This window comes from Arachis stenosperma, chromosome 5 (assembly GCF_014773155.1).
Source record: "Arachis stenosperma cultivar V10309 chromosome 5, arast.V10309.gnm1.PFL2, whole genome shotgun sequence".
Taxonomy (NCBI): Eukaryota; Viridiplantae; Streptophyta; class Magnoliopsida; order Fabales; family Fabaceae; genus Arachis; species Arachis stenosperma.
The window spans coordinates 127,012,311-127,033,513 of NC_080381.1; the positions used below are offsets into that span (position 1 = coordinate 127,012,311).

Sequence of the window (21,203 nt, forward strand, 5' to 3'; positions counted from 1 at the left end):
ATACCAATTGGTCCACTTCATCACCCAAGAAGAGTGGGTATTGGTCCACTTCATCACCCAAGAAGAGTGACTATACCGATTGGTCCACTATACGATCTCTCAAACCCCTAAACCATGTTAATTTTATAAAGCTCCCTCTACATTCCGTCTTCCTCGGTGCAACTCCAAATTGGTGCAAGCACTCGGCTTCCATTGCCTCAAAACTACTCATGGTCGGTCCTGTTACCGGAAGACCATTTGTCGGCAGACCGAGAATCATCGCCACATCCTCCAAGGTCACGGCACACTCACCAACTGGAAAGTGAAACGTGTGAGTTTCAGGCCGCCATCTCTCAATCAGAGCATTAATCATTGCTGACTGACATGGAATAAATCCAATTTGTGAAACATTATAAAATCCTGTCTCGCGTAAGTGTGACTCAACAATTTGGTTGTATGAATCCGGCGGCTTTAAATGATCACACAGCAACAACCGTGAACCCTACAATATCACGTTTCCACTATAAGTCCCAGTATAATATAACTATTCTCAAAAACAAAATTATCATTACATGACCATTATAACTAATTCCAGCTTAATTGCATTCCAAATATACGCAGTAAATCTGTTATACAAAAATCTTTCAATCATATTCATTACCTTAAAACAAAAATTATTTAACCTTAACTAACTAAGCAGAATAACCTCACGACTGATAAACTATTTATTCGTAAAACAGCATACTAATTTTATTATTGTTATTATTACTCATAAAACAGCATACACATTTATTATTATTATTATTATTATTATTATTATTATTATTATTATTATTATTATTATTATTATTATTATATTATTATTATTATTATTATTATTCATAACACAGCATTACAATTTTCTAATCTAAATTTAGTTACTACTAAATTATTTTCTAAATTTTAATGATTTAAAATTCATTTATTATTGATCAAAAATAAAATAATTTATTAAATTTTAATTATTAATCATAATAAATTATTAAACTCAATTACTACTACTAATAATAACTACAATCTACTTTAGGGGAGCATGTACAGTATCTGATTTCATTAGTTCATTAACTAAAAAAAAAATTATTATTTACAGCTTACCATACATACATACATACATACATACATACATGATTAATTTCGATTTTAATTTCTATTACTACTAACCACCTAATCATACATCCATACATACATACATACATATATATATATATATATGTACATACATACATGATTAATTTCAATTTTAATTTCTATTTCTAACCACCTAATAATAAAATCATACATACATATATGATTTAATTAATCTCTACCTAATGCTATTACAATATATATTTCTAATTAAATTTAATATTTATCACTATTATTAATATTAAATCAGATTATTTAAAAATAAAAACTTATATAATTTGGATCTCCAAGATAATTAACAATGTGAAGTTCTGGTTGATTTACTTCTTTAATTTTCCGTCTTCTTGGCATTTTCTTTGAATTCTTTTCAAAACCTGTTGTTGTCCAACAATAGTGTGCAGCAAAGATTTAGTGGGGTTGAGGTGGGGTTGAGAGAGGGAGATGAAAGTTAAAGAGAGTGAAAGGGATCCGGTGAAGGTGCTAAAGAGAGGGATAGGAAAGTGAAAGAGAGTGAAAGAGAGTGAGAGGGAAACGAAAGTGAAAGAGAGTGAAAGAGAGTGAAAGGGATACGCGGATGAGGGGGTTCTTTTGTTGCAAGGGGTCACGGGTGAACTGCATGCGTGACACGTGGCGAAAGAACGCAAATCGGTGCCACCGATTTGTGCACCCTGTCCCACCTGAAATCGGTGCCTCCGATTTCTTTGTTTCCAATCGGTGCCACCGATTTCTGTTGCTCAGCCGTCACAAATCCGTTAATCCCCAATAATCACCATATCGCTGCATAACTCCATCAACGGCATCATATCTAAATTAAAAAACTCTTTAGATGGATTTCTGTATGTGTAATTATTGATTAGTAAATATGATTCATAATAACTAAAAAATCGGTCATTGGCCTACCAAGATGGTGTGAGAAATTAAAAAAAAAAATTGTTGCTTCAATGGATGAACCTATCCTAGATGCCGTTTGTGAGAGATTAAGACAAAATAAATACATAAAAAGAAGTAGAATATTGAGTATGGGTGGTTCTAGTAGATAAGATGATATTTGCAGTGCGAAAAAAGCTCAAGAGCATAGGAAAAGATGGAACAAAACTTTCGGTATCTGAAGGGATGTTTGTGGTAAAGAAATTTTTACATGGTATCTAGAACATCGTATAATAACAAACCTGAAAAGAACATTTTTATTGAAGAGTAGATTCATTAGAAATTGCAATAATTAACAACGTTTCTAGTAAACTCATAGATTGATGTACATGAATACAAAGATTTTGTTTCTAAGATAAGATTTTTTTTAGTTGATATCTTTTTTCATTTATTAATTGTATTTGGATAGTATTGTAACCGGACCGATTTGGACGGTCAGAGGTCACCCAATGGCTTCAAATCGGTCCCAGGACCAGAGAACGTGCATAATCGGTGCGAACTGGTTTGAGCTGGGAGGTTTTCACCAATGAGCTGGGAGGTTTTCACCAAAACCGGGGAACTGACAGTTTTCAAAAACCCGGACCGGTTCGCTTTTATCTTTTAAACCCCCGCGCGGGGGGGGGGTACGACATCGTTTCATGTTAAGAAAAAGTAAAACCCTAATTTCTAATTTGGACGGCACCCCCTTCTCTTCCCCAACCTCATGCTCTCACACTTTCGGCCAGTCACAGAGCTCTCAACCTCTCACTCTGACCGGTCCATGCTCGCCTCTCTCTCGCCGGTGCTCGCCTCTCACTCTCGACGGTCTGTACTCGCCTCTAGCCGGCTCATCTTCTCGTCTCCGTGTGTGCTGCTCTGCTCACCTCCGTCTGTCGCCTTCATTGCCCCGCCTTGTGACTCGTCTGTCCCTGCAGTGTTCTTTGACGTGCCTCCACCTTCTCTGCTGTGACTTGGGTTCTGCTTCTGCAGTGTAGAGGTGAGCTTTTGATTTTTTTTTAGTTATTTTATATTAATTTTTAATAGTTGATTGTTTTTGTTTTAATGTAGGTTTAGAATAGAAAATTTGAAAATGTTTATAATGTTTTAATGCTTCTGTTTTAATTTCTGTTCATTCATTGAAAATGCTGCTCTTTGATGCTGTGAAAATGCTGGAATGCTGTTTTAATTTCCTCATAGTTGCATATGAGAAATGCTGTGATGTTGTAGTGCTGTTTAAATTTTCTCATAGCTGAATATGGCCAGGGAGAATTCTAACTTCTAGATTTTTAATGCATCTGTTTTAATTTTCTAGATGTTCTAATGCTTCTGCTGCTGCTGTTTTTACACTTTTTTTTTTTTTACACACATTTATAGGAGGGAAAATTAGAACATGATATGATGATGAATAAGCAATTACTAAATCTCTGGGTAGCTAGCTACGATATCCATGACTGACCATGAGTATCCATATAGTAAACCTAACAATTCTTATAAAACACAATTTACAACAATAATTTTTCTGTAAAATTCATGACAAGATACTGCTATAAAATTTTGCTATTGTTATATCTCAAATTCTCAAATGAATTCTATTTTGTGATATATCATTATCAAATTTCAGCTCCTTTAAATTCTCAAATGATCTGATTCATTCAACTAATATATACTAATGAGTGAAATATAGAAAATCAGTGATCGGTTCAATTTTGTTCAAAAGACAGTGACATTTCTTTAGATAAAACAAAAGTGTTACTACCAAGAAGTATATTATATAATCATCCATCAAGTTCAAATTCACAAACATAAAGGCTAACCATTGCCACACGCTGAATGAACATTCAAAGTAGCAGTAATAGGCAATCATCAAATTACATAAGTGCCAGAGCACATGATAACTCCAAAACCTGTGGCATCATTAAATCAAAATTAATTTTTGGCTGCCTCTAATACAAACATCCAAACATGAATAATTATCTTCCAAATATAACCCTACTTTTAGCTCAATCTGACACATTCTGTTCTATTCCATAGCATCACAAAATACTCACACCAAGTTAAATACATCACAATCAAACAAAATAGAGAACCTAACAAGCTACCTTCAAATTATATTGGGTATAAATAAAAAAATTGTCTCTGGTACAAGAAAATTAAGGCTCTAGAATGTTAAGTAGTTCATTCTTTCATAAAGTAACAAGGTTTAATCATACACAAGCAAATTAGTCAAATTAAGGCTCTGTTTGGGCAGAACATATCAAAGAGATTAAAAGGAAGAAGACGAAGATGACGAACCCGGCTGACCTCGAGGAAGAAGCTGTGATCGGTGAGAGTGAACAGGGGTTGGAGCTTTGGAGCATGCCGACAGGACGAAGAGGGAAGCTCCTGAGTGCGATGGATGGCTGCAGTGTCCCACTCCTTGCGGTGGCAGTGGTGGAGGCTAGAAGGCTAGGTTTTTTTTTGGTTGAGGGTAGTGCAAGGTTCTGAATTGTGAAGGAAAGAAAAGGAGAGAGGGGCTGGGTCACTGGAACAAGGAAGGAATCAGATTGCTTTTCTTTTTTTTTTTTTAAACCAAGCATAAAACGACATTTCATGTAAACCGGCTGGTTCAACGATTTTTATATGGTTTTTGAAATGGTAGTTTCTCCTGATGGACTGAACCGCAAAGGCTTCCGGTTCTAATTGGTTTGGTTCGACAGGCCAGTCCGGTTTTTAGAACCATGGTTGGAATGCTTCTGTTTTAATTCCAATTCTACTAATAGGTTATGCGATAGTGTGATTAGATAATAGACTTTGTGAATTGATTGAATTTTTTTGTTTTCTTACAGGATTTTAAGGTGGTGTCATGACTTTCATCATGTACACCATTTTAAGATTTTTTTTATTGTGTGATTATATTTTCATTTAAGTGGGATTGAGTCAATTAGTTCAACTTGTGATCCCCTAGTTGAACTAGTAACCTAGTGATCTAATAACTTAACCAATTGAATTACTGTTTTGATTCTGACAATTATATATTTGGGTATAAAAATATAAAAATATTATTTATTTATTATTTTAAAATAATTTTTAATAAAAAGATCTATGTAAAAATAATGTAAATTGTAATTTAAAAAATATTAATATTTTTATTTTTACAATTAAAAAATTTATTAAGCACATTAAAAAAGAGAAATTTTTTTTATTTAAAATTTTTAAACAACTCAATTGCAGCATCCAAAGAAGCTCAAATTTCATCTAGGTACTTTGATTTATGAGTGTAAGAAGAAAATTAAGACGACTTAACAAATAATATATTAATGGGAATAATTAGCAGCATGTTTTATCAATATGATTTTCCAGTAAGGCTTCCAGGACAAAGGCTGCTTAGCAACAGAACAGTGAGGTGCTTAACAAATGTCGAGTCATTTTAGCCATGGCCTCCGGCCTTGAAGAAGTCACATTCCTTTTCACAAGATTCTTGCGGAGTCCGCGTGTTCAAGGAGCCTTAAGGTCACATCTCTTTTCTCCATTAAATTTGTATCAAGCTTCAATTTATGAATTCAAATCCATGGTTCATTTGCTAACGGTGTTGTTATTGTAGGTATGAATCACCTTATTGGAGATCCTTATCTGCAATTCGTATTCAAGTTGCATGGAGATACAGGAAGAAACGTCTAAGTCGTGCTGATTCTGCTGTTTAAAATTTAAAATTAAAACAGAGTGCGAGTATCACTACCGCATACAAACGTGTAATTGTGTAAATAATAAAGGACAAAATTGTAGTCTGAAAATTTTCAATATGGAAGACAACTGTTGTAACTTGGAAATGAATAGCTGACGTGGACGTTATGCATTTTCGCAAAACGCAGGTTGCGTTTTGCAGGTACGGTCGCTTTTTGGGTTTCTCGCAGGTTGCGTTTGTAGGTGCGGTGGCTTTTAGGGTTTTAATAGAAATTTTATATTATATAATGCACTAGCTGGGAGGAGAACTTCTTCATAGATCTAGATCTGTAATTGAGAGAGATAGAGAGAAAGAACGAAAGAAGCAGCGGCGAAGACGATGAGGAATTTCTTCGGTGACCACTGAGTATATATCATCACGGTTGGTTCAAACACCACTGTCTTCTTTATTTATTTACTATTATTTATTTTGTTGATTTTGTTTTGGGTCTTTTTTTTTATCAGTCTTTATTTATTTATTTATTTAATTTTTTGGTCAGACTTATTTTGTTCGAATCTTCTATATTCTTTATTTTTGAGTTGAGTTATCCATAAAAGCATTAAAAAAAACAGTGGGTGCTCCGAAGGAAAAATGGAAAGTAGGGTTAGATTACAAAGTGTACTATAATTGTGAGATTGTCAATCTGAGATTTGATTGCGAGACTTTGTCAAGGTATAGTAGTAGCTCATTCTGACGAGGGTTAGTGGTAGAAATTTTTTTTGAAACAAAATAAATAATTTTATTTATTCCTGAAATAAATTAATACAACTTTGTCTATAAATATACAATTTTTTATTATTGTGTCATCGTAGATCAGGTTATTACCCACCGATTTTAGAGCAAAATCGCGATAATCGACACCGATCTGTATGCAAATCGGAAAAATATCACTGGATCCGGTAGAAAACACACAGATCCGAAGAGGGGAACTGGATTTTCCCCTCAGCCAGCTCATTGCTGACCCAATCTTTGGCCGAGTTTAGCTGACAACTCCATGGTCATTATTTTTTTTTTCTAATTTGTATCTTTATTTTAAATTAATACAAATTTTAGTTTTTTTATTTTTAAATACAAAAAGATTTTTTTATGACTCCATTATTGTGATTACTCACTAACATATAAATTTAGATTTTAATGACGTCAATAACATTTAATATTAAATTTTAGTAAAGTCACAACATTTTGAATTTTATTATTTCAATTTGTTAATTTATTTTTTGAATGAATAGAAATTGATCTTTTTATTTTTAACTACAAAAGATTATTTGTTGACTCATATTACTCATTAACATATCATTTTAAATTTTAATAAAATCAATAACAATTAATTTTTAGTTTAATTCTAACATATAATTTTATTTTTTATTTAATTTTTTTCCGAATCAAGTAAATACTTTCTTGATTTGCATGCAGATCGGTGTCAGCTATCCCCATTTTGCTCTAAACTTGGTGGGAGGCCCCGATCTATTGCATAATTCCAAAAAAAAAAAATTATATTTGTAAATAAAATTTGTTTAATTTAATTTGGGAATAAATAAATTATTTATTTTATTTCAAAAAATTTTGTCGCTGATATTTTATATAAGTGTTTAATTGGTGGATTAATACAATTTCAAATAATTCGATATCTGATGAACTCAATATGTATGAAGTATCTTTGTGAATGTAATTTAGTTCAAATATTAATTTAGAGCTGTATGTTTATTTTGAACAGTTGACTAGTAACAAAAAAAAGGATGATCCATATATAAATGAGGAAAGAGACATGGAATGAGAAGAAAACAATAGTAAAAATGGAGACTTATTTGAAGCAAATTATAAAATTGTTGATGCAAATGAGGATGAAAATGAGGAAGAAGATGAAGTTGACAACATTGACGATATTGGTGTGCCTACTACAGGTATGACTACTACAACATATAATCAATTTGAGATACTTAACTACTAGGTTGTTTAGGTATTAATATATTTTTTCTTGACCGTTTAGTTATTTTTATTTTATCATCATGTACCTTATTTTTTCCATCCAACATTTAAGTTAGTATCTACTTTTTATCAAAGAAAAGACATCCAAACAAAAAGTTTTGAAATATTTAGGGATAACATTAATAATTATGTTATATAATATTATAATTAAGTTGTAAATAAAAATAACAGCCTACAAACTTATAAATATCTAATGGAAAAGTCTAGGGGCCAGCAACTTTTGTATTTTTTGGCCAGCACTTAACCATCAAAACAAAAGTGATAGATCTCCCACCATTAGATACCATTAGATGTAATCTCACACCATCAAAAATACTATTGATGGTTACAAAACATCAAAATTGCTGGCCCTAACATTTCTCATATCTAATTATCTGCTGTTGTGTATGTCGTTATACGGCCACTAAAATCTTCCTTCAATATAAATTTAAGAAACTAATGGCCATTCACCACAACCAATTTATAGCTTAGATATTTATGGGGTAATATATATATATATATATATATATATATATATATATATTTTAAATTTGTTAAAAATTTTAAAAATATTTTCAATATTTAATTCGATTTAATTTTATTTTTAATATTAAAAATAAATTTTAAATTTATCTTTTTGTTAAAATTTCTATAGTAAAAATTTAATTAAAATATTATTCTTTTTCAAAAATCCTCTACACTCTTTATTATCATCCTCTCACTTTATCCCTAATTACCTACATTTCCTGAATCAAAATTAACATCATAATCCAACCCTCACCCATACCCATTTACCATCGCCTTCACTTCCTCATCTTCAACCTCTATGGTGATCCTTTTCAGCCTCTACAGACGAGTCAATAGTTAGTGAAAGTTATTTGACCACAATATTTGTTTGCATGCGAGACATAAGTGGATCTCCAACATATATTATAAGTACTTTTTTTTTTCTGTCAGATTATATAATTAATTTTATGGTATCTTATTTTAACTTGGTAACTTATTTCCTATATATTAACAATTTTTCCTGTTTATTATAACTATAATACTTTAAACCAAATAATAGGGCTTAATTTTCTTTCATATAGTATTTGTTGATACATGTCCAAATGAGTCTGCATGGGATAATTGTTTGCATATGGTGTTAGGGAAATTACATGTTGCGTTTTCCATGTTTTTTAATTTTTTTTTTTCCTGTAATTCACAAGTTGCGTTTTTCATATTCTATTTTTATTACAAAATCCAGATTGTTTTTTTAGCAACTTTTTAATTTTTTTTACTTTTTTGACAAAATGCAGGTGTCATTTTGATCAACTTTTTCTTCTAATCGGTTGGTTTATGCAAAACGTAAGCTGCGTTTTGATTATTATACATGTTTAAATTGGGAGGTTTGACGATAAAAACTGTTCTCCATTCTTTCTCGAGCATCGTGAGTTTTTGGTAAGTATTGGTGGTGTAAAATTTAGGAGAGTGAGTTTAAAGAAAAGAAAAAGTTGAGACTTTCGAAAGCAATGGAAGGTACTGCAAATTTGCGAGTGTATTATAATAGGAAATTATACCACATACACACGAGGGTGAGATTATACCACATCCGTTTTCCCTTATTATTCCATGCACCATAACGTTTGCGGAGTTACAAAACAATCTTTCTAGAAGCATACAAAGTCATATTTCAAAGAGAGTGAACAATATTTTGTACAGGAATCCGATCATCTTATTTGGCAAGCTAATGCAGTTTCATATAATGTCCATCACTGATGACACAAATATACAGCAAATGTTTCATATTTATCAACAGAGTCGATTTCAATTGCCAATGATAGAATTGTATGTTGAGTTTGAACATCTTGGTATAAATGCGATTGACCACGAATCAGACATGGATGAAGTTAAGGATAAAGTTTGGGAAGAAGATAACAGTGATAGTGAAGATGAATTCGAAGCCAACTATGAAGTCAATGACGAAGATGAAGATGAGAATGAGTATGCAAATATAGGTATGTTTATTCAATATAGTTACCATTGGTTTATTTACCCATGACTGACTAATGATAGTTCACATTTGTTTTGTGAAGGCGTTGTGGCGGCCAATGATGGTGAGTTTAGTATTAGAATGGAATTTAGTTCTAAAGAGTCAGTGATCTCCGCAATCAAGAATTATACTATCTCTAGAGGAGTTGCTTACACGATGTACGCGTTTGAGCCTATGACGTTATATGCAAAATGTAAGAGGTATGACAAAGGTTGTGATTGGCTTATCCGAGCTAGTTTGAATAGAAAGAAAGGCTATTGGGAGATTCGGAGTTACAATGGCAGACACACGTGTACCATTGGAACGATTTCACAAAATCATTCCAAGTTAGACTCAAATATGATTGCAGATGCTATCAGGCCATTAGTTGAAGTTAACCCATCGCTAAAGGTGAAATCTATAATTGCAGAAGTTCAATCTAAATTCAACTATACTGTAAGTTACCGTAAGGCTTGGTTGGCAAAGCAGAAGTGTGTTGCAAAAATCTTTGGTGATTGGAAAATTTCTTATCGGACTCTACCATGGTGGTGCATGGCAATGTGTGCCAAGATGCCAGGCTCACGAGTTCGAATAGAGACTCTACCTATTTATCGTGGGAGTGAAGAGGTAAACGGCATAAGGATACTTCGGCGGGTATTTTGGAGTTTCTATCCATGTATTAGAGCGTTCAGACATTGCAAGCCATTAGTCCAGGTTGACAGCACACGACTTTATGGAAAATTTAAAGGTACACTTTTGGTTGCGATTGCACAAGATGGGAACCAAAATATTGTGCCGATTGCTTTTGCCATTGTAGAGAGTGAGACCGCCGAGGAGTGGGACTTTTTTCTTCATCAATTGCGAAAAAATGTTGTTACTCAAGATGGTGTGGGTATTATCTCTAATTGCCATGAGTCCATCCAGGCAGCAATAGCTCGTAGTGACGGTGCTTGGGCACCGCCAAGAGCACGACACATGTTTTGCATTAGGCACATTGGAGCTAATTTCTTAAAGAGATTCAAGGCCCCACACTTGCATAAGCTTGTTATTAACATAGGTATTTGAAACTACTTTTAGTCCAATTGATAATGAATTTATAGTGCCTACTTATGATAATATGGTGTTTTGTAGGCTATTCTAGAACAGAACAGGAGTACAATATAAACTATGAGAGGCTTCGGGAGCGAGGCGAGGCATACACTAATTGGTGTGATGAGATTGGTCTTCAGCGTTGGGTATTGGCATTTGACGAGGGTTATCGTTGGGGTCATATGACGACAAATATGGTAGAGTGCATAAATTCGGTCTTGAAGGGTGCACGCAATCTTCCTGTAAATGCGATACTTAGAGCTACTTGTTATTGGCTGAATAAGTTGTTTACTCGGAAGAGTGATGAGGCTCATGAGCATATTCGTAATGGATTTACTTATTCAGAGTTTGCCACTCAACGGGTTAAAGAAAATCTTCATCGTGCGGGAAACATAGTGGTAAACCGATTCAACAAGCACAATGAAGTGTTTGAGGTTCATGAAATGGACAACGGTTCAATATTCACCGTTAATCTTGCGCAACGAGTTTGTGATTGTGGTCATTTTCAAGTGGAGCGACTTCCATGTCGTCACGTGCTTGCTTGTTGTGCTAACCAACGTCTTGACTGGCAAGTATATATAAATGACGTGTACAAGATGTCTGAAATTCGTAAGGTTTACAGTGTAAAATTTTTACCGTTAGACGACCCAGTTACATAGCCTAAATATAAAGGTCCAAAGGTAATTGGTAATCCATTACTAATGAAAGTGGCAAAAGGACAACCTAAATCAATCCCTACCTGAGCGAAATGGACTCGCAAAAAATGCATGGTACTTGATAGTGTACTCTATGCAAAAGAGAGGTCATAGCTCTAGTCGATGTCCTCAGCATGCTGGTTCGAATTCAGGTGGTATTGGTGGAGGTCTGTAGGAGTAGTGGAGTACTGGTGTTTTTTTTTTCACCTTTTTGTATATAACTTATGTATTAATTGAAATGTTATTACTTTTAACACACCACATATTTGTATATCAGCTTAGTGTGCAATATATCTGCATTTGTGTACCAGCTTTTCCATATAAACTTTTCTTCAAACACTTTAATTTTGTTTTCAGAAGGTAACCCTACTGAGAAGTGAAAACCCTTTCACTCATGATGTATGCGAGAACCCTCGAACACCCTTCATCACTAAGAACTCATCACTGAGAACCCTCTCTCCCAGCCTTCTATCGCACCCTCTATCACAAGCTTCCTCCTCAGATTCGCAACCCTCGCACCCGCTCTCGCAACCCTCCATCAAAGCTGCCTCTGTCGGCGCGCCCTCCGTCAGCATGCCCTCTGTCAGCGCGCCCTCCATTGGTGCGCCCTCCCTCGGCAATCACTCTATCTCGCAAACCCTCTCACTATCTTTGTTGCCTCTCTCTCTCGCTCTTCCCTCAATCGTCGCTGCCTCTCCCTTAATCGGTGGTCAACCCTCACCATAAACACTACAAGGTACGTATTTATTCCCTCATTGTTTCTTTGTTCCTATGTGATAAGGTTCATTATTTTGGTTCCCTCACTGTTTTGCTGTTTCTCGATGTTGTGGTGATGTGGAATGGAAGTGAAGCGAATGTTCATTACCTGGGAGTTTTACTCCTGTTTGAATTTTAGCATACTGATTTTGATGCTCCTGATGAATTTATTGTCATGGAAAATAAACAGTGGATGCGTTTTAATTTTTTTCTTTAAATTATTTTTCTACTTGGTGTTTCAATGAAAAAGTGTGTGTGTGGTAGTATGATGCATTGGGCTAGTTAATCTATCCAGTGGACATTATTTGACCTTAATTTCATTTACCAATATTGATTCATAGAAAAATTGGCTCTGTACCATTAGATGCTATTTAGAGATCTTTGAAAGGCCAACATTGGAAGGAAGATGAAATATGATTTTAAACTGATGTCAATGGCTCAATTCTAGTAATGTTTTTAATATCATCAACTTCTGAAAGGGAAAAGTCTTTTATGACGTCTAATAATATTTATATATCTCCCTCCTATTGACCTAAGAAAATTAAGCAGCAAAACAAATAGAATTATGTGAACTTAACTTCACCTGTAAACACTACTTTTACATTTTATATGAACTTAAATTCGTCTTGTAACACTTATTTTACATTTTATTTGTCAGCCTTAAATATGGGTTGAACATTCTGCAGGGCATTAAAGGTGAAAACAAGAATTCAAAGAAATCGCTGAAGGTAATATAATCACTGATTTTCAACTCTTTTGTTGTCCTTGTTACTATTTGAATCAAATCTTCAGCACCCATGGCCAACTGTAATTGAATTTTGCATCGTAGCCTCGTAAACATATTTTTTAGATGGAACTTCAATTACTTGTTTCGATGGTGGTTCTTTACTAAAATATATGGGGACTATTCTTCAATTCAGTATACATTGTTGTTTTACTTTTTCCCCTCCCCATTTTGCTCAAGATGTGGTTATTGAGAATGAATTTGAGAAAGAGCTACTTGCTGATGTGATTCCTCCAAGTGATATTGGGGTCACTTTTGATGATATTGGGGTTTTAGAAAATGTGAAGGACACCTTGAAGGAGTTGGTCATGCTTCCTCTACGGAGACCTGAACTTTTTCGCAAAGGACAGTTGGCTAAGGTGGGGACTTCTATCTTTTCTGTCTTTTCTCTAGCCAGCAAGATTGCCCCAAGTGTTATTTTTGTCGATGAGGTTAGTATCATATTTATGTGTTTTCCTTTTCTGTTATCTTTTTCTGTATTTTTTCCTGGTTTAATATTATGTGTGTGTCAGGTCGACAGTATGTTAGGAAGACGTGAAACTCCTGGCAAACATGAGACTATGCGTAAATGAAGAATGAGTTCATGATGAATTGGGATGGTCTTCAAACAAAAGATAAAGAGCGTGTATTTGTTCTCGCTGCTACAAATAGGCCCTTTAATCTTGATGAGGCTGTTATTAGGGGGCTTCTAAGAAGGTAAACATACTATTTCAATATCCTATTCTAAGTGCTAACATCAGCCATTGGTTCAAAATTTTCAATGGCTATGATTCATAGGGAACCTTGGATCATCAAGAACCAAAGTATAGTTTGCCCCATTAAAGAAAAGCTCTTGTTATTCTACATAATATTGTACAGGTTGTGTACTAATTGGTAGTCTTTTATCTTTAAACATGCAGATTTATGGTTTCCCCTTTCTTTCAGGCACTCTATTAATCGAGTTACTAAGTTTTGTGAATACTTGTATTAAGCTTTAAAATGGTTTTATCACTGCTATTGTACACATTTTTTGTATGAGAAAGGCCTTTCATTTTTAGAGGGTTAAATAGCAATCCTTGAAAGTTCATGGTTTATCGCTGGTATGCATTTATATTGATGTTGCTGATTGTCAAAAACCGTGGGTTTCTTTGTGTTTGAAGATATCATTCCTATGCTAATATGTAATAAACTTACTTAGTATGCAAGTTGGTATCAATTTGATTTGCTCTTTTGCAGGTAAAATATGGCAAGAAAACCAACACTTGCATTGAGAGTTATACTTGTGGAAGGGTCACAGCATTCGCTAAAATAGCCGACGCAATGAAGGCTGCAGATGGTGTAAAAATGGGTGCAGCTACGGCTGCAATGATAGTAGTAGCAACTGCAGCTGTGATAGTAGTAGCTACGACTGCAATGATCAAAACAATGAACAAAAGATGCTCCTCAACAGTCTCCAAAATAATGTATCTTTATCTGTTTTTAGATTTCTTTATGTAGATTAGTTGAATGTTTTCTGAGTTTTATGGTAACAACGAGAGCCATTTGCGGATTGTGATATTGAGAGATGGTGAATATAATGACCACTTCAAATGTTCTGTTAGATATAGAATCATGAAGTCTTAGATGAAGCTGTACACTCAACTGAGTAGTGTGTTTTAGATATTGTAAATTTTATTTTGCAAATGACTTTGTAGTGAATTTATTTTCTTTTTTTTTTTTCAATTTTCCTGTTCCAGTTTATGATTGTATTTTTATATAAAGTTTATTTTGATAACATGATTTAGTTTTTGCATAATGATTAATTATTTAATGATGATTATGCTAGCTTCCACAATGTTGAAAGTAGTGTGGAGTGGCCTAGTGAAAGGTTTATGTAGCTATGGCTGGCTTTTTAAAGGTAGTCATATCTTGTAGTCATCAACTACCACGCTTATTAAGTGTAGCTATATCTTTTCCTATTGACATAAAAAGGGTAGTCATATCTTCTCTATCGGCACGCTTTCAAACCGTAGTCAAAACCAACCCTATGGGCACGCTTCTAAAAACATGGCTGTATGCCCACTTTTTGGTACGCTTTTAAAGCGTGGTTATAGGGTTATCCATACCACCATGTTTTTAAGCATGACAATAGATGAAAGCGTGACAAAAAATAAAGTGTACCAAGAGATCGACAAAAGTGTGGCAATAGAGCTACTGACACTCTTGCGGATGTGACCCTTTTAAAAGCGTGCCGATAGCTCAAAAAGTGTGGTGAAAAACTATCGTCACGCTTTTTCGTATTTTTTGGCACATTTTAAAAGCGTGACAAATAACTGATTTTCTTGTAGTGCATCATTGAAGAAGAGAAGATTTGGTGATGATGAGGATTATTTTGAGCAAACAGAGAAAGAGAAGGAAAAGAAAAAGGACAATTCTCAACAAAAAAGGTAAACGTGACTTTCTTAAAATTTGATTATTAATGTATCATGTTATGTTGTTTTCTTATTTAGTTATTTATTTGATTTTCTTATTCTTATTCATTTGCATTTGCTATTTTTAATTATGAACATATATGGGAAATTATTTATGAGAGGTGGGAAAGCTAACTACGTAGGCCATTGCATGCTGCTGTGTATTATCTTAATCCTCATTACCACTATGAACCTAATTTCATGGTATAGTTGTATGATAAAATTGGTTCCTAACCAAGAAGAAAGGAGTAAGATTGGTCTTCAACTTCTTGAATTCAACATGCTAGAGGCCTCTTTGGCAATAAAACTACAAAGAGTAGTAGAAAGACCATGCTACCTACTAAGTGGTGGGACTTTTATGGAGATAGTTGTCCATAACTAAAAAAGTTTGCTATCCGTGGCTTAACTTGTAGCTTTTTTGGATGTGAACGTAACTGGAGTGCATTTGAAATGGTGATTTCCAAAATTATTCTTTATTTATTTTATTTTTTATTTTTGTATACATATTAACTACAAGTATTATATGTTTTGAGGTTCATACAAAGAGAAAAAGTCGATTGTATCAAAAGAAAATGAATGACTTAGTGTATGTGATGTACAATTTGAAGTTAAAGAGCAAGCATATTAAAAAAATTTCGAAACTTGAATTTGAGACAGTACATTCTGATGATGAGTGGATAACTTAAGAGATTGATGAGAATTTTGCTGAACGTGTTGAGCATTCTCACCCACCAACGCTTGACAATACTAATGATGATCCTATTATTGAATTCACTATTCAAGTATGAATAGTAATAAGCTTAACATAGGTGAGGGAGGTGAGTATGAGTTCATTGGAGATCCAAATAAAAATTAATGGAAGAAGAACATGAACATGTGAATGATGATGATTTTGTTGATCATGTCACTTGAACAGTTGAACCTGAAAGAAATGACATTTCTGAAGAAGATGGTGAAGATGAAGATGTTGATGGAAGATGAAAATATCGGAAGATTTTAATTTTAGACTTTTAATTTATTAGAACATTTAATTGTTTTTTTTTTTCGATTGTGTGTGTTCTATGTTAAACACTTAAACCAGATACATACTTGTAAAGGATTTAAATTTGTGTTCTAAAGTATTTGTTATAATTGTAGTATTATTTTAATTTATTATGTGTTTTGAGTAGGGCTGGAAGTGAGCCGAGCTGAGCCGAGCTAGACCAAGCTCAAGCTCGGCTCACGAAAATTGAGCTTGGCTCACGACTCGGCTCATTAACAATCGAGCTTATTTCTTAAACTCAAGCTCGACTCACCAAAAGCTCACGAGCTGGCTCAAATAAGAGAAATATAAATACATAATCTATAATTCTATATGAATAAATTATAACTTATATATTTTAAAAAATATTTGAAAAGATCAATTTTATATATTGTTTATCTATCAATAAATTATAAATTTTTTATTTATGTCCTATATTAAAATTATATGTAAAAATAAATATAAATATTAAATAATTAAGATTGTTATATATATATATATATATATATATATATATATATATATAATGAGCTGAGCTTATCCAAACTCAACCTCGGCTCATTTAATTTATGAGCTCAATTTTAGGTTCAAGCTTGGCTCATCAGCTCACGAGCTTAGCTTATCGAGTTGTTAACAAGTCGAGCTCGAGCTGGCTCATGAGCTGACTTAACTCACTTCCAGCTCTAATTTTGAGATTAAACTTGTTAATTTTAAATGCCTAGATTTATATATATATATATATATATATATATATAAAATGTGATTTTAATTTTAACAACACTTGCATAACCACCATAAGCATAGACATATTAGAATCCATCATTTATATACACACACACCCCTTAAGTTAAAAATCCTTCCCTAGCCTTCAGTGCCTCACCTTAATGACCTCACCTCCTTCTTCCTCTCAAAGTCACAAAGTTTCCTTCAGTAGCGTCGTTGGCAAGCCTCCAACCGCTCCCACCCAGTTCCCTCCCAGGCTCTCACACACCTTCCTTCGTCTCACTCATCTCCTTGGGTATTCATGTAGTTTTATATTCACGATATTATACAGATACCCATGGGGTAGATATTACTCCCCTTGCCCTACCCCATTTATTAATCGGGTACTTGTACTCACCACCCACAGAAAAAATACTCCCTAAATCTACTCTCCAGCGGGTAAATCTCCACGAATACTCGCCTGCCGAGAGAATTTGTCATCTCTATAAATGACAACTCTATATATGTGAATCCAAAGGGGGAAAAGGAATAGTAGATGTAGCAAAGATAAATTGGACCCTCAACCATAAAAGCATTCATGTTCCCAACAAGTTTGAATTTCAAATATTTTGTAGATTTTTTTTATTTTTTGTCAAGCTTTTCATTTTCATTTTAATACTTCAAGCAAAATCATTTCACTTCGTGGTATCCGCTGCGAATTAGTGATGCACACTTTGGGATCTATTTTTTTTATCCGTGCGTATTTTGGGAGATAATATTTTCTTTTTTTTATTTCAATAAAAAATCCTCATATATACATCTGCTATAATGCATTAAGTATTTTGTATTTTCTTTCCTTGTATTAGAGCACTGCAAACCATTTGTTCAGGTTGATAGCAACCCAGCCTTTATGGAAAATACAAGGGAACTTCGTTAGTTCCAGTTACATAAGATGGCAATCAAAATATTGTGCTAGTTGGATTTGCTATAGTTGAGGATGAAACCGTTGATGCATAGTGCTTTTTTTTTTTTTATAATTTGCAGAAGAATGTTGTTACTCAAGATAGCATTGGTTATTTCCAAGGTTCTGAAAACCGAACCGGTCATCGAACCGCTCTAATGACTGGTTTACTGGTTCATAGGTTCAACCGGTTTAACCATAGTTGAACCGAAAAAACCGTTTTATAATAAAATAATAAATAAAATATAAATAAACACATGAAAATTATTTGAACTATAAACTAGTCATTTTTGTGACTAACTTTTAATTTTAAAATCTTTTTGATAGATAATTTAGAAAGTACATATGTATCTAGCTTTAGGAATTATTTAATCAACACTTTACTTTGTATTACAATTTACATGTTAGAATTTAAGTAACCTTTGTTCTATATTAAATATTTTGGATTCAGAGATTATCCTTTGATGATAACCAAGCAAGAATTGGAGCTTTAGTTGTTCCATCAAGCATTACAAAATTGTGTCTTCTTAACAGTGGTTGTGAATGAATTCACTGAAAATGGTTCACAGATCATAGTCCACTTTTATCTGTCAAAACAAAATTGTTAGGCTTCTCAAAATGAGCATGATATCAAAAAATAATACATGGAAGGAGAATAACTTTTACAATGAATCCTAGCATAGGAGGGTCACACTCTAGTAGAGTATAAACTATAAAGTAACATAGTTTCATTAATTCTGAAACCTTCATTTCTTCACAAGAACATAAAGAACAACTCTGTTGCTGCGATAATCAGGATGCCACAGATTTTGATCAATGCGACTAATTCTGAAATTGTTCACTGCAGCTTCTAGGAAGTACTCAAGAATGGCATCTGAAACCAGAAAAGAAAAAAAGATCTTAGAACTTATAATACTTGTGAGGATTAGGGTCCAAAAATGAAGTTAAAAGAAACAAATCCTTCACCATTTTGACGCTCGCCAGCCAAAAAGATAGTTGTATTAGGCCCAAAGAGCTACCCTAGCGTCTCTAGCAGATTGAGTTGATAATTCATTGATATATTAACTCAAAATCTTAAAACATCTTATAGCACTCTTTATCTTTATATTATCCAGTTTCCTAATATACCAAAATGGATCTTTCTTAATCATGTCAAAAGCCAAACTATAAGAACTAATTTAAAAGAAAATAAATGACAAACTATATCACTTCATCATGTCAGAAAATCCAGTTCAGTTTAGCAGGATCAGTTCAGAGTTCACAGTTTCAGAGTTCATCATGTCACAAAATCAAAGAGCTACTCAATCAAACTCATCAGGAGACAGAGACATGCAACAGTTATTCAATGATTCAATCAAACAATCACAACACCACCCCAGATGAAAAAAAGTTAAAAGAAGCTCCCAAGATTAATACTTGGGTGTATTATTGACCTGTTCAACAATGTTGCCTGCTGGAGAAAGAACTTCTTGCCTTTTAGCAGAGAGCTTGGCCAAAGTGGTTGTGTGAATGGCTCCAATGACAGCTATAGAGTAACAAATTCATTTTTAGCAATAATTTCAACAACACAAAATCAATTATTTGATTTCCATTTACAATTTCACATTCAGAAATTAAAAAAGCAGCAACAGAGTATCAAATCCATTTTTAGTAATAATTTCAACAACACAAAATTAATTATTTGATTTTCCTTCACAATTTCACATTTAGAAATTAAAAAAAGCAGCAACAGAGTAACAAAAATCAATTATTAATTACAAAAAAAATTAATACCTAGACTAGAAGTTGGATCCTGGAAGGCTGGAACAGGGCAGAGCTGGTGAGGGTGTGGAAGTGGCTGGGGACGGTGGCTGGGAAGACAGTGGCCGACGTGGTGGTGTGAAACAGAGCTGGCACCGGCAGGAAGTGGCTGCGCGACGGAGGCAAGAGGCGAGACCGGCGACGGTGGCTTCGATTTTTGAAGCTCAAACGGCGGTGGCTGGATGGACGTTGCGCCGTTGCCTTCGAAGCTCGAAGTTGGGACGGCGGCGGTGGCTGGACGAACATGCGCCGGCGGCTTCGATGAGGTTGAGACGAATTGGGGCTAGAGTCTGGACTCTGGACTGCTGCTTCGCGTTGTGGAGGCTGGAGACTAGAAGGAAGAGGGGTTAGGGAGCTTAGGGTTGCCAACTTGCCATCCCTGCACAACAAAACGCTGCGTTTTTGTTAAGATTCAAAAACCGGCCGGGTCACGGTTCGGTTCGACCGACCGGTTCTCGGCCGGTTCAACGGTCCAATGGCGGTTTTCAAATTTGCCGGTTTTGCTTTTTGTCCGAACCGTAATTGATAGCGGTTCGCGGTTCGACCGGTTCGACCGTCCGGTTCGAACCGGTTTTCAGAACATTGGTTATTTCTAATCATCAAGCATCTATCAAGTCCGCGATAACTTGTAGTAATAGTAAGTGGAATCCTCCGATATCATTCTATCTATTTTATGTAAGGCACATTGTATTGAACTTCATAAAGAGTGCAAGTTAGTCGATTTGAAGAGTGCAATGAGGTATTCGAGGTGCATGAAATTCCTAGTGGCACATAATACATGGTTAATCTCATGAAGTGAGTTTGTGACTTACTTAATTTTCAAATAGATTAAGTTTTATGCCGTCATGTCTTTGCTTGTTGTTCCAACTATCATTTTGATTGGAAGGTGTTCTTGTATGGATACCTGGAGAGAGAGCTCAGTCTCTGGGAGTCGGCGCCGAGCTATCGCTTTCGGTGCCGACCTTCAGGTCTTGTGATAATCCGAGCTTTTCTCCAAGAGTGTGTCCAATCGCGTAGAGCTTTGAGTAAGAAACAGGGGGAGTGTACCTGCAAAGGCACTCCGAATCTTAAGTTAGTATTGAGAATTCAATGTGTCCTTTAAAATAGAAGATCATACCTTTTTATAGGTGACAGCGTATAGATCGGTTGCGTTCCTGTATTTATTGTCTGTAATAAAGAGTAGTAATAAGAGTAAATGTCAGGTTGGACGTTTCACATTTGTGAAGTAGTCCGTTGAGCTG

At 34.4% G+C, this 21,203-nt stretch overlaps 1 protein-coding gene, 2 long non-coding RNA genes and 1 pseudogene across 6 annotated transcripts; 3 read left to right on the plus strand and 1 right to left on the minus strand.

Moving 5' to 3' along the window:
* The first annotated feature begins 2,084 nt into the window (after positions 1–2,084).
* LOC130981345 (probable cyclic nucleotide-gated ion channel 20, chloroplastic) lies at positions 2,085–5,855 on the plus strand (annotated as a pseudogene).
* Positions 5,856–10,085: 4,230 nt separating this feature from the next.
* On the plus strand, positions 10,086–11,575 carry LOC130981347 (uncharacterized). Its single transcript, XM_057904939.1, has 2 exons — positions 10,086–10,782; positions 10,857–11,575. The coding sequence occupies exons 1-2, from the start codon at positions 10,086–10,088 to the stop codon at positions 11,471–11,473; spliced, it is 1,314 nt and encodes a 437-aa protein (XP_057760922.1). The 3' UTR covers positions 11,474–11,575.
* A 266-nt stretch (positions 11,576–11,841) lies between these two features.
* On the plus strand, positions 11,842–14,758 carry LOC130983180 (uncharacterized). 4 transcript variants are annotated; one of them, XR_009087272.1, is made up of 5 exons: positions 11,842–12,245; positions 12,924–12,993; positions 13,326–13,480; positions 13,562–13,745; positions 14,265–14,758. It is a non-coding gene; the product is annotated as an uncharacterized LOC130983180 (long non-coding RNA). The 4 variants fall into 4 exon arrangements; XR_009087271.1 differs by having other exon boundaries at positions 12,952–12,993; positions 13,230–13,480; XR_009087273.1 differs by having other exon boundaries at positions 12,952–12,993.
* Positions 14,759–18,207: 3,449 nt separating this feature from the next.
* On the minus strand, positions 18,208–20,318 carry LOC130983179 (uncharacterized). Its single transcript, XR_009087269.1, has 3 exons — positions 19,936–20,318; positions 19,596–19,687; positions 18,208–19,036 (listed from the first exon to the last, which is right to left on the minus strand). It is a non-coding gene; the product is annotated as an uncharacterized LOC130983179 (long non-coding RNA).
* Between the last annotated feature and the right edge of the window lie 885 nt (positions 20,319–21,203).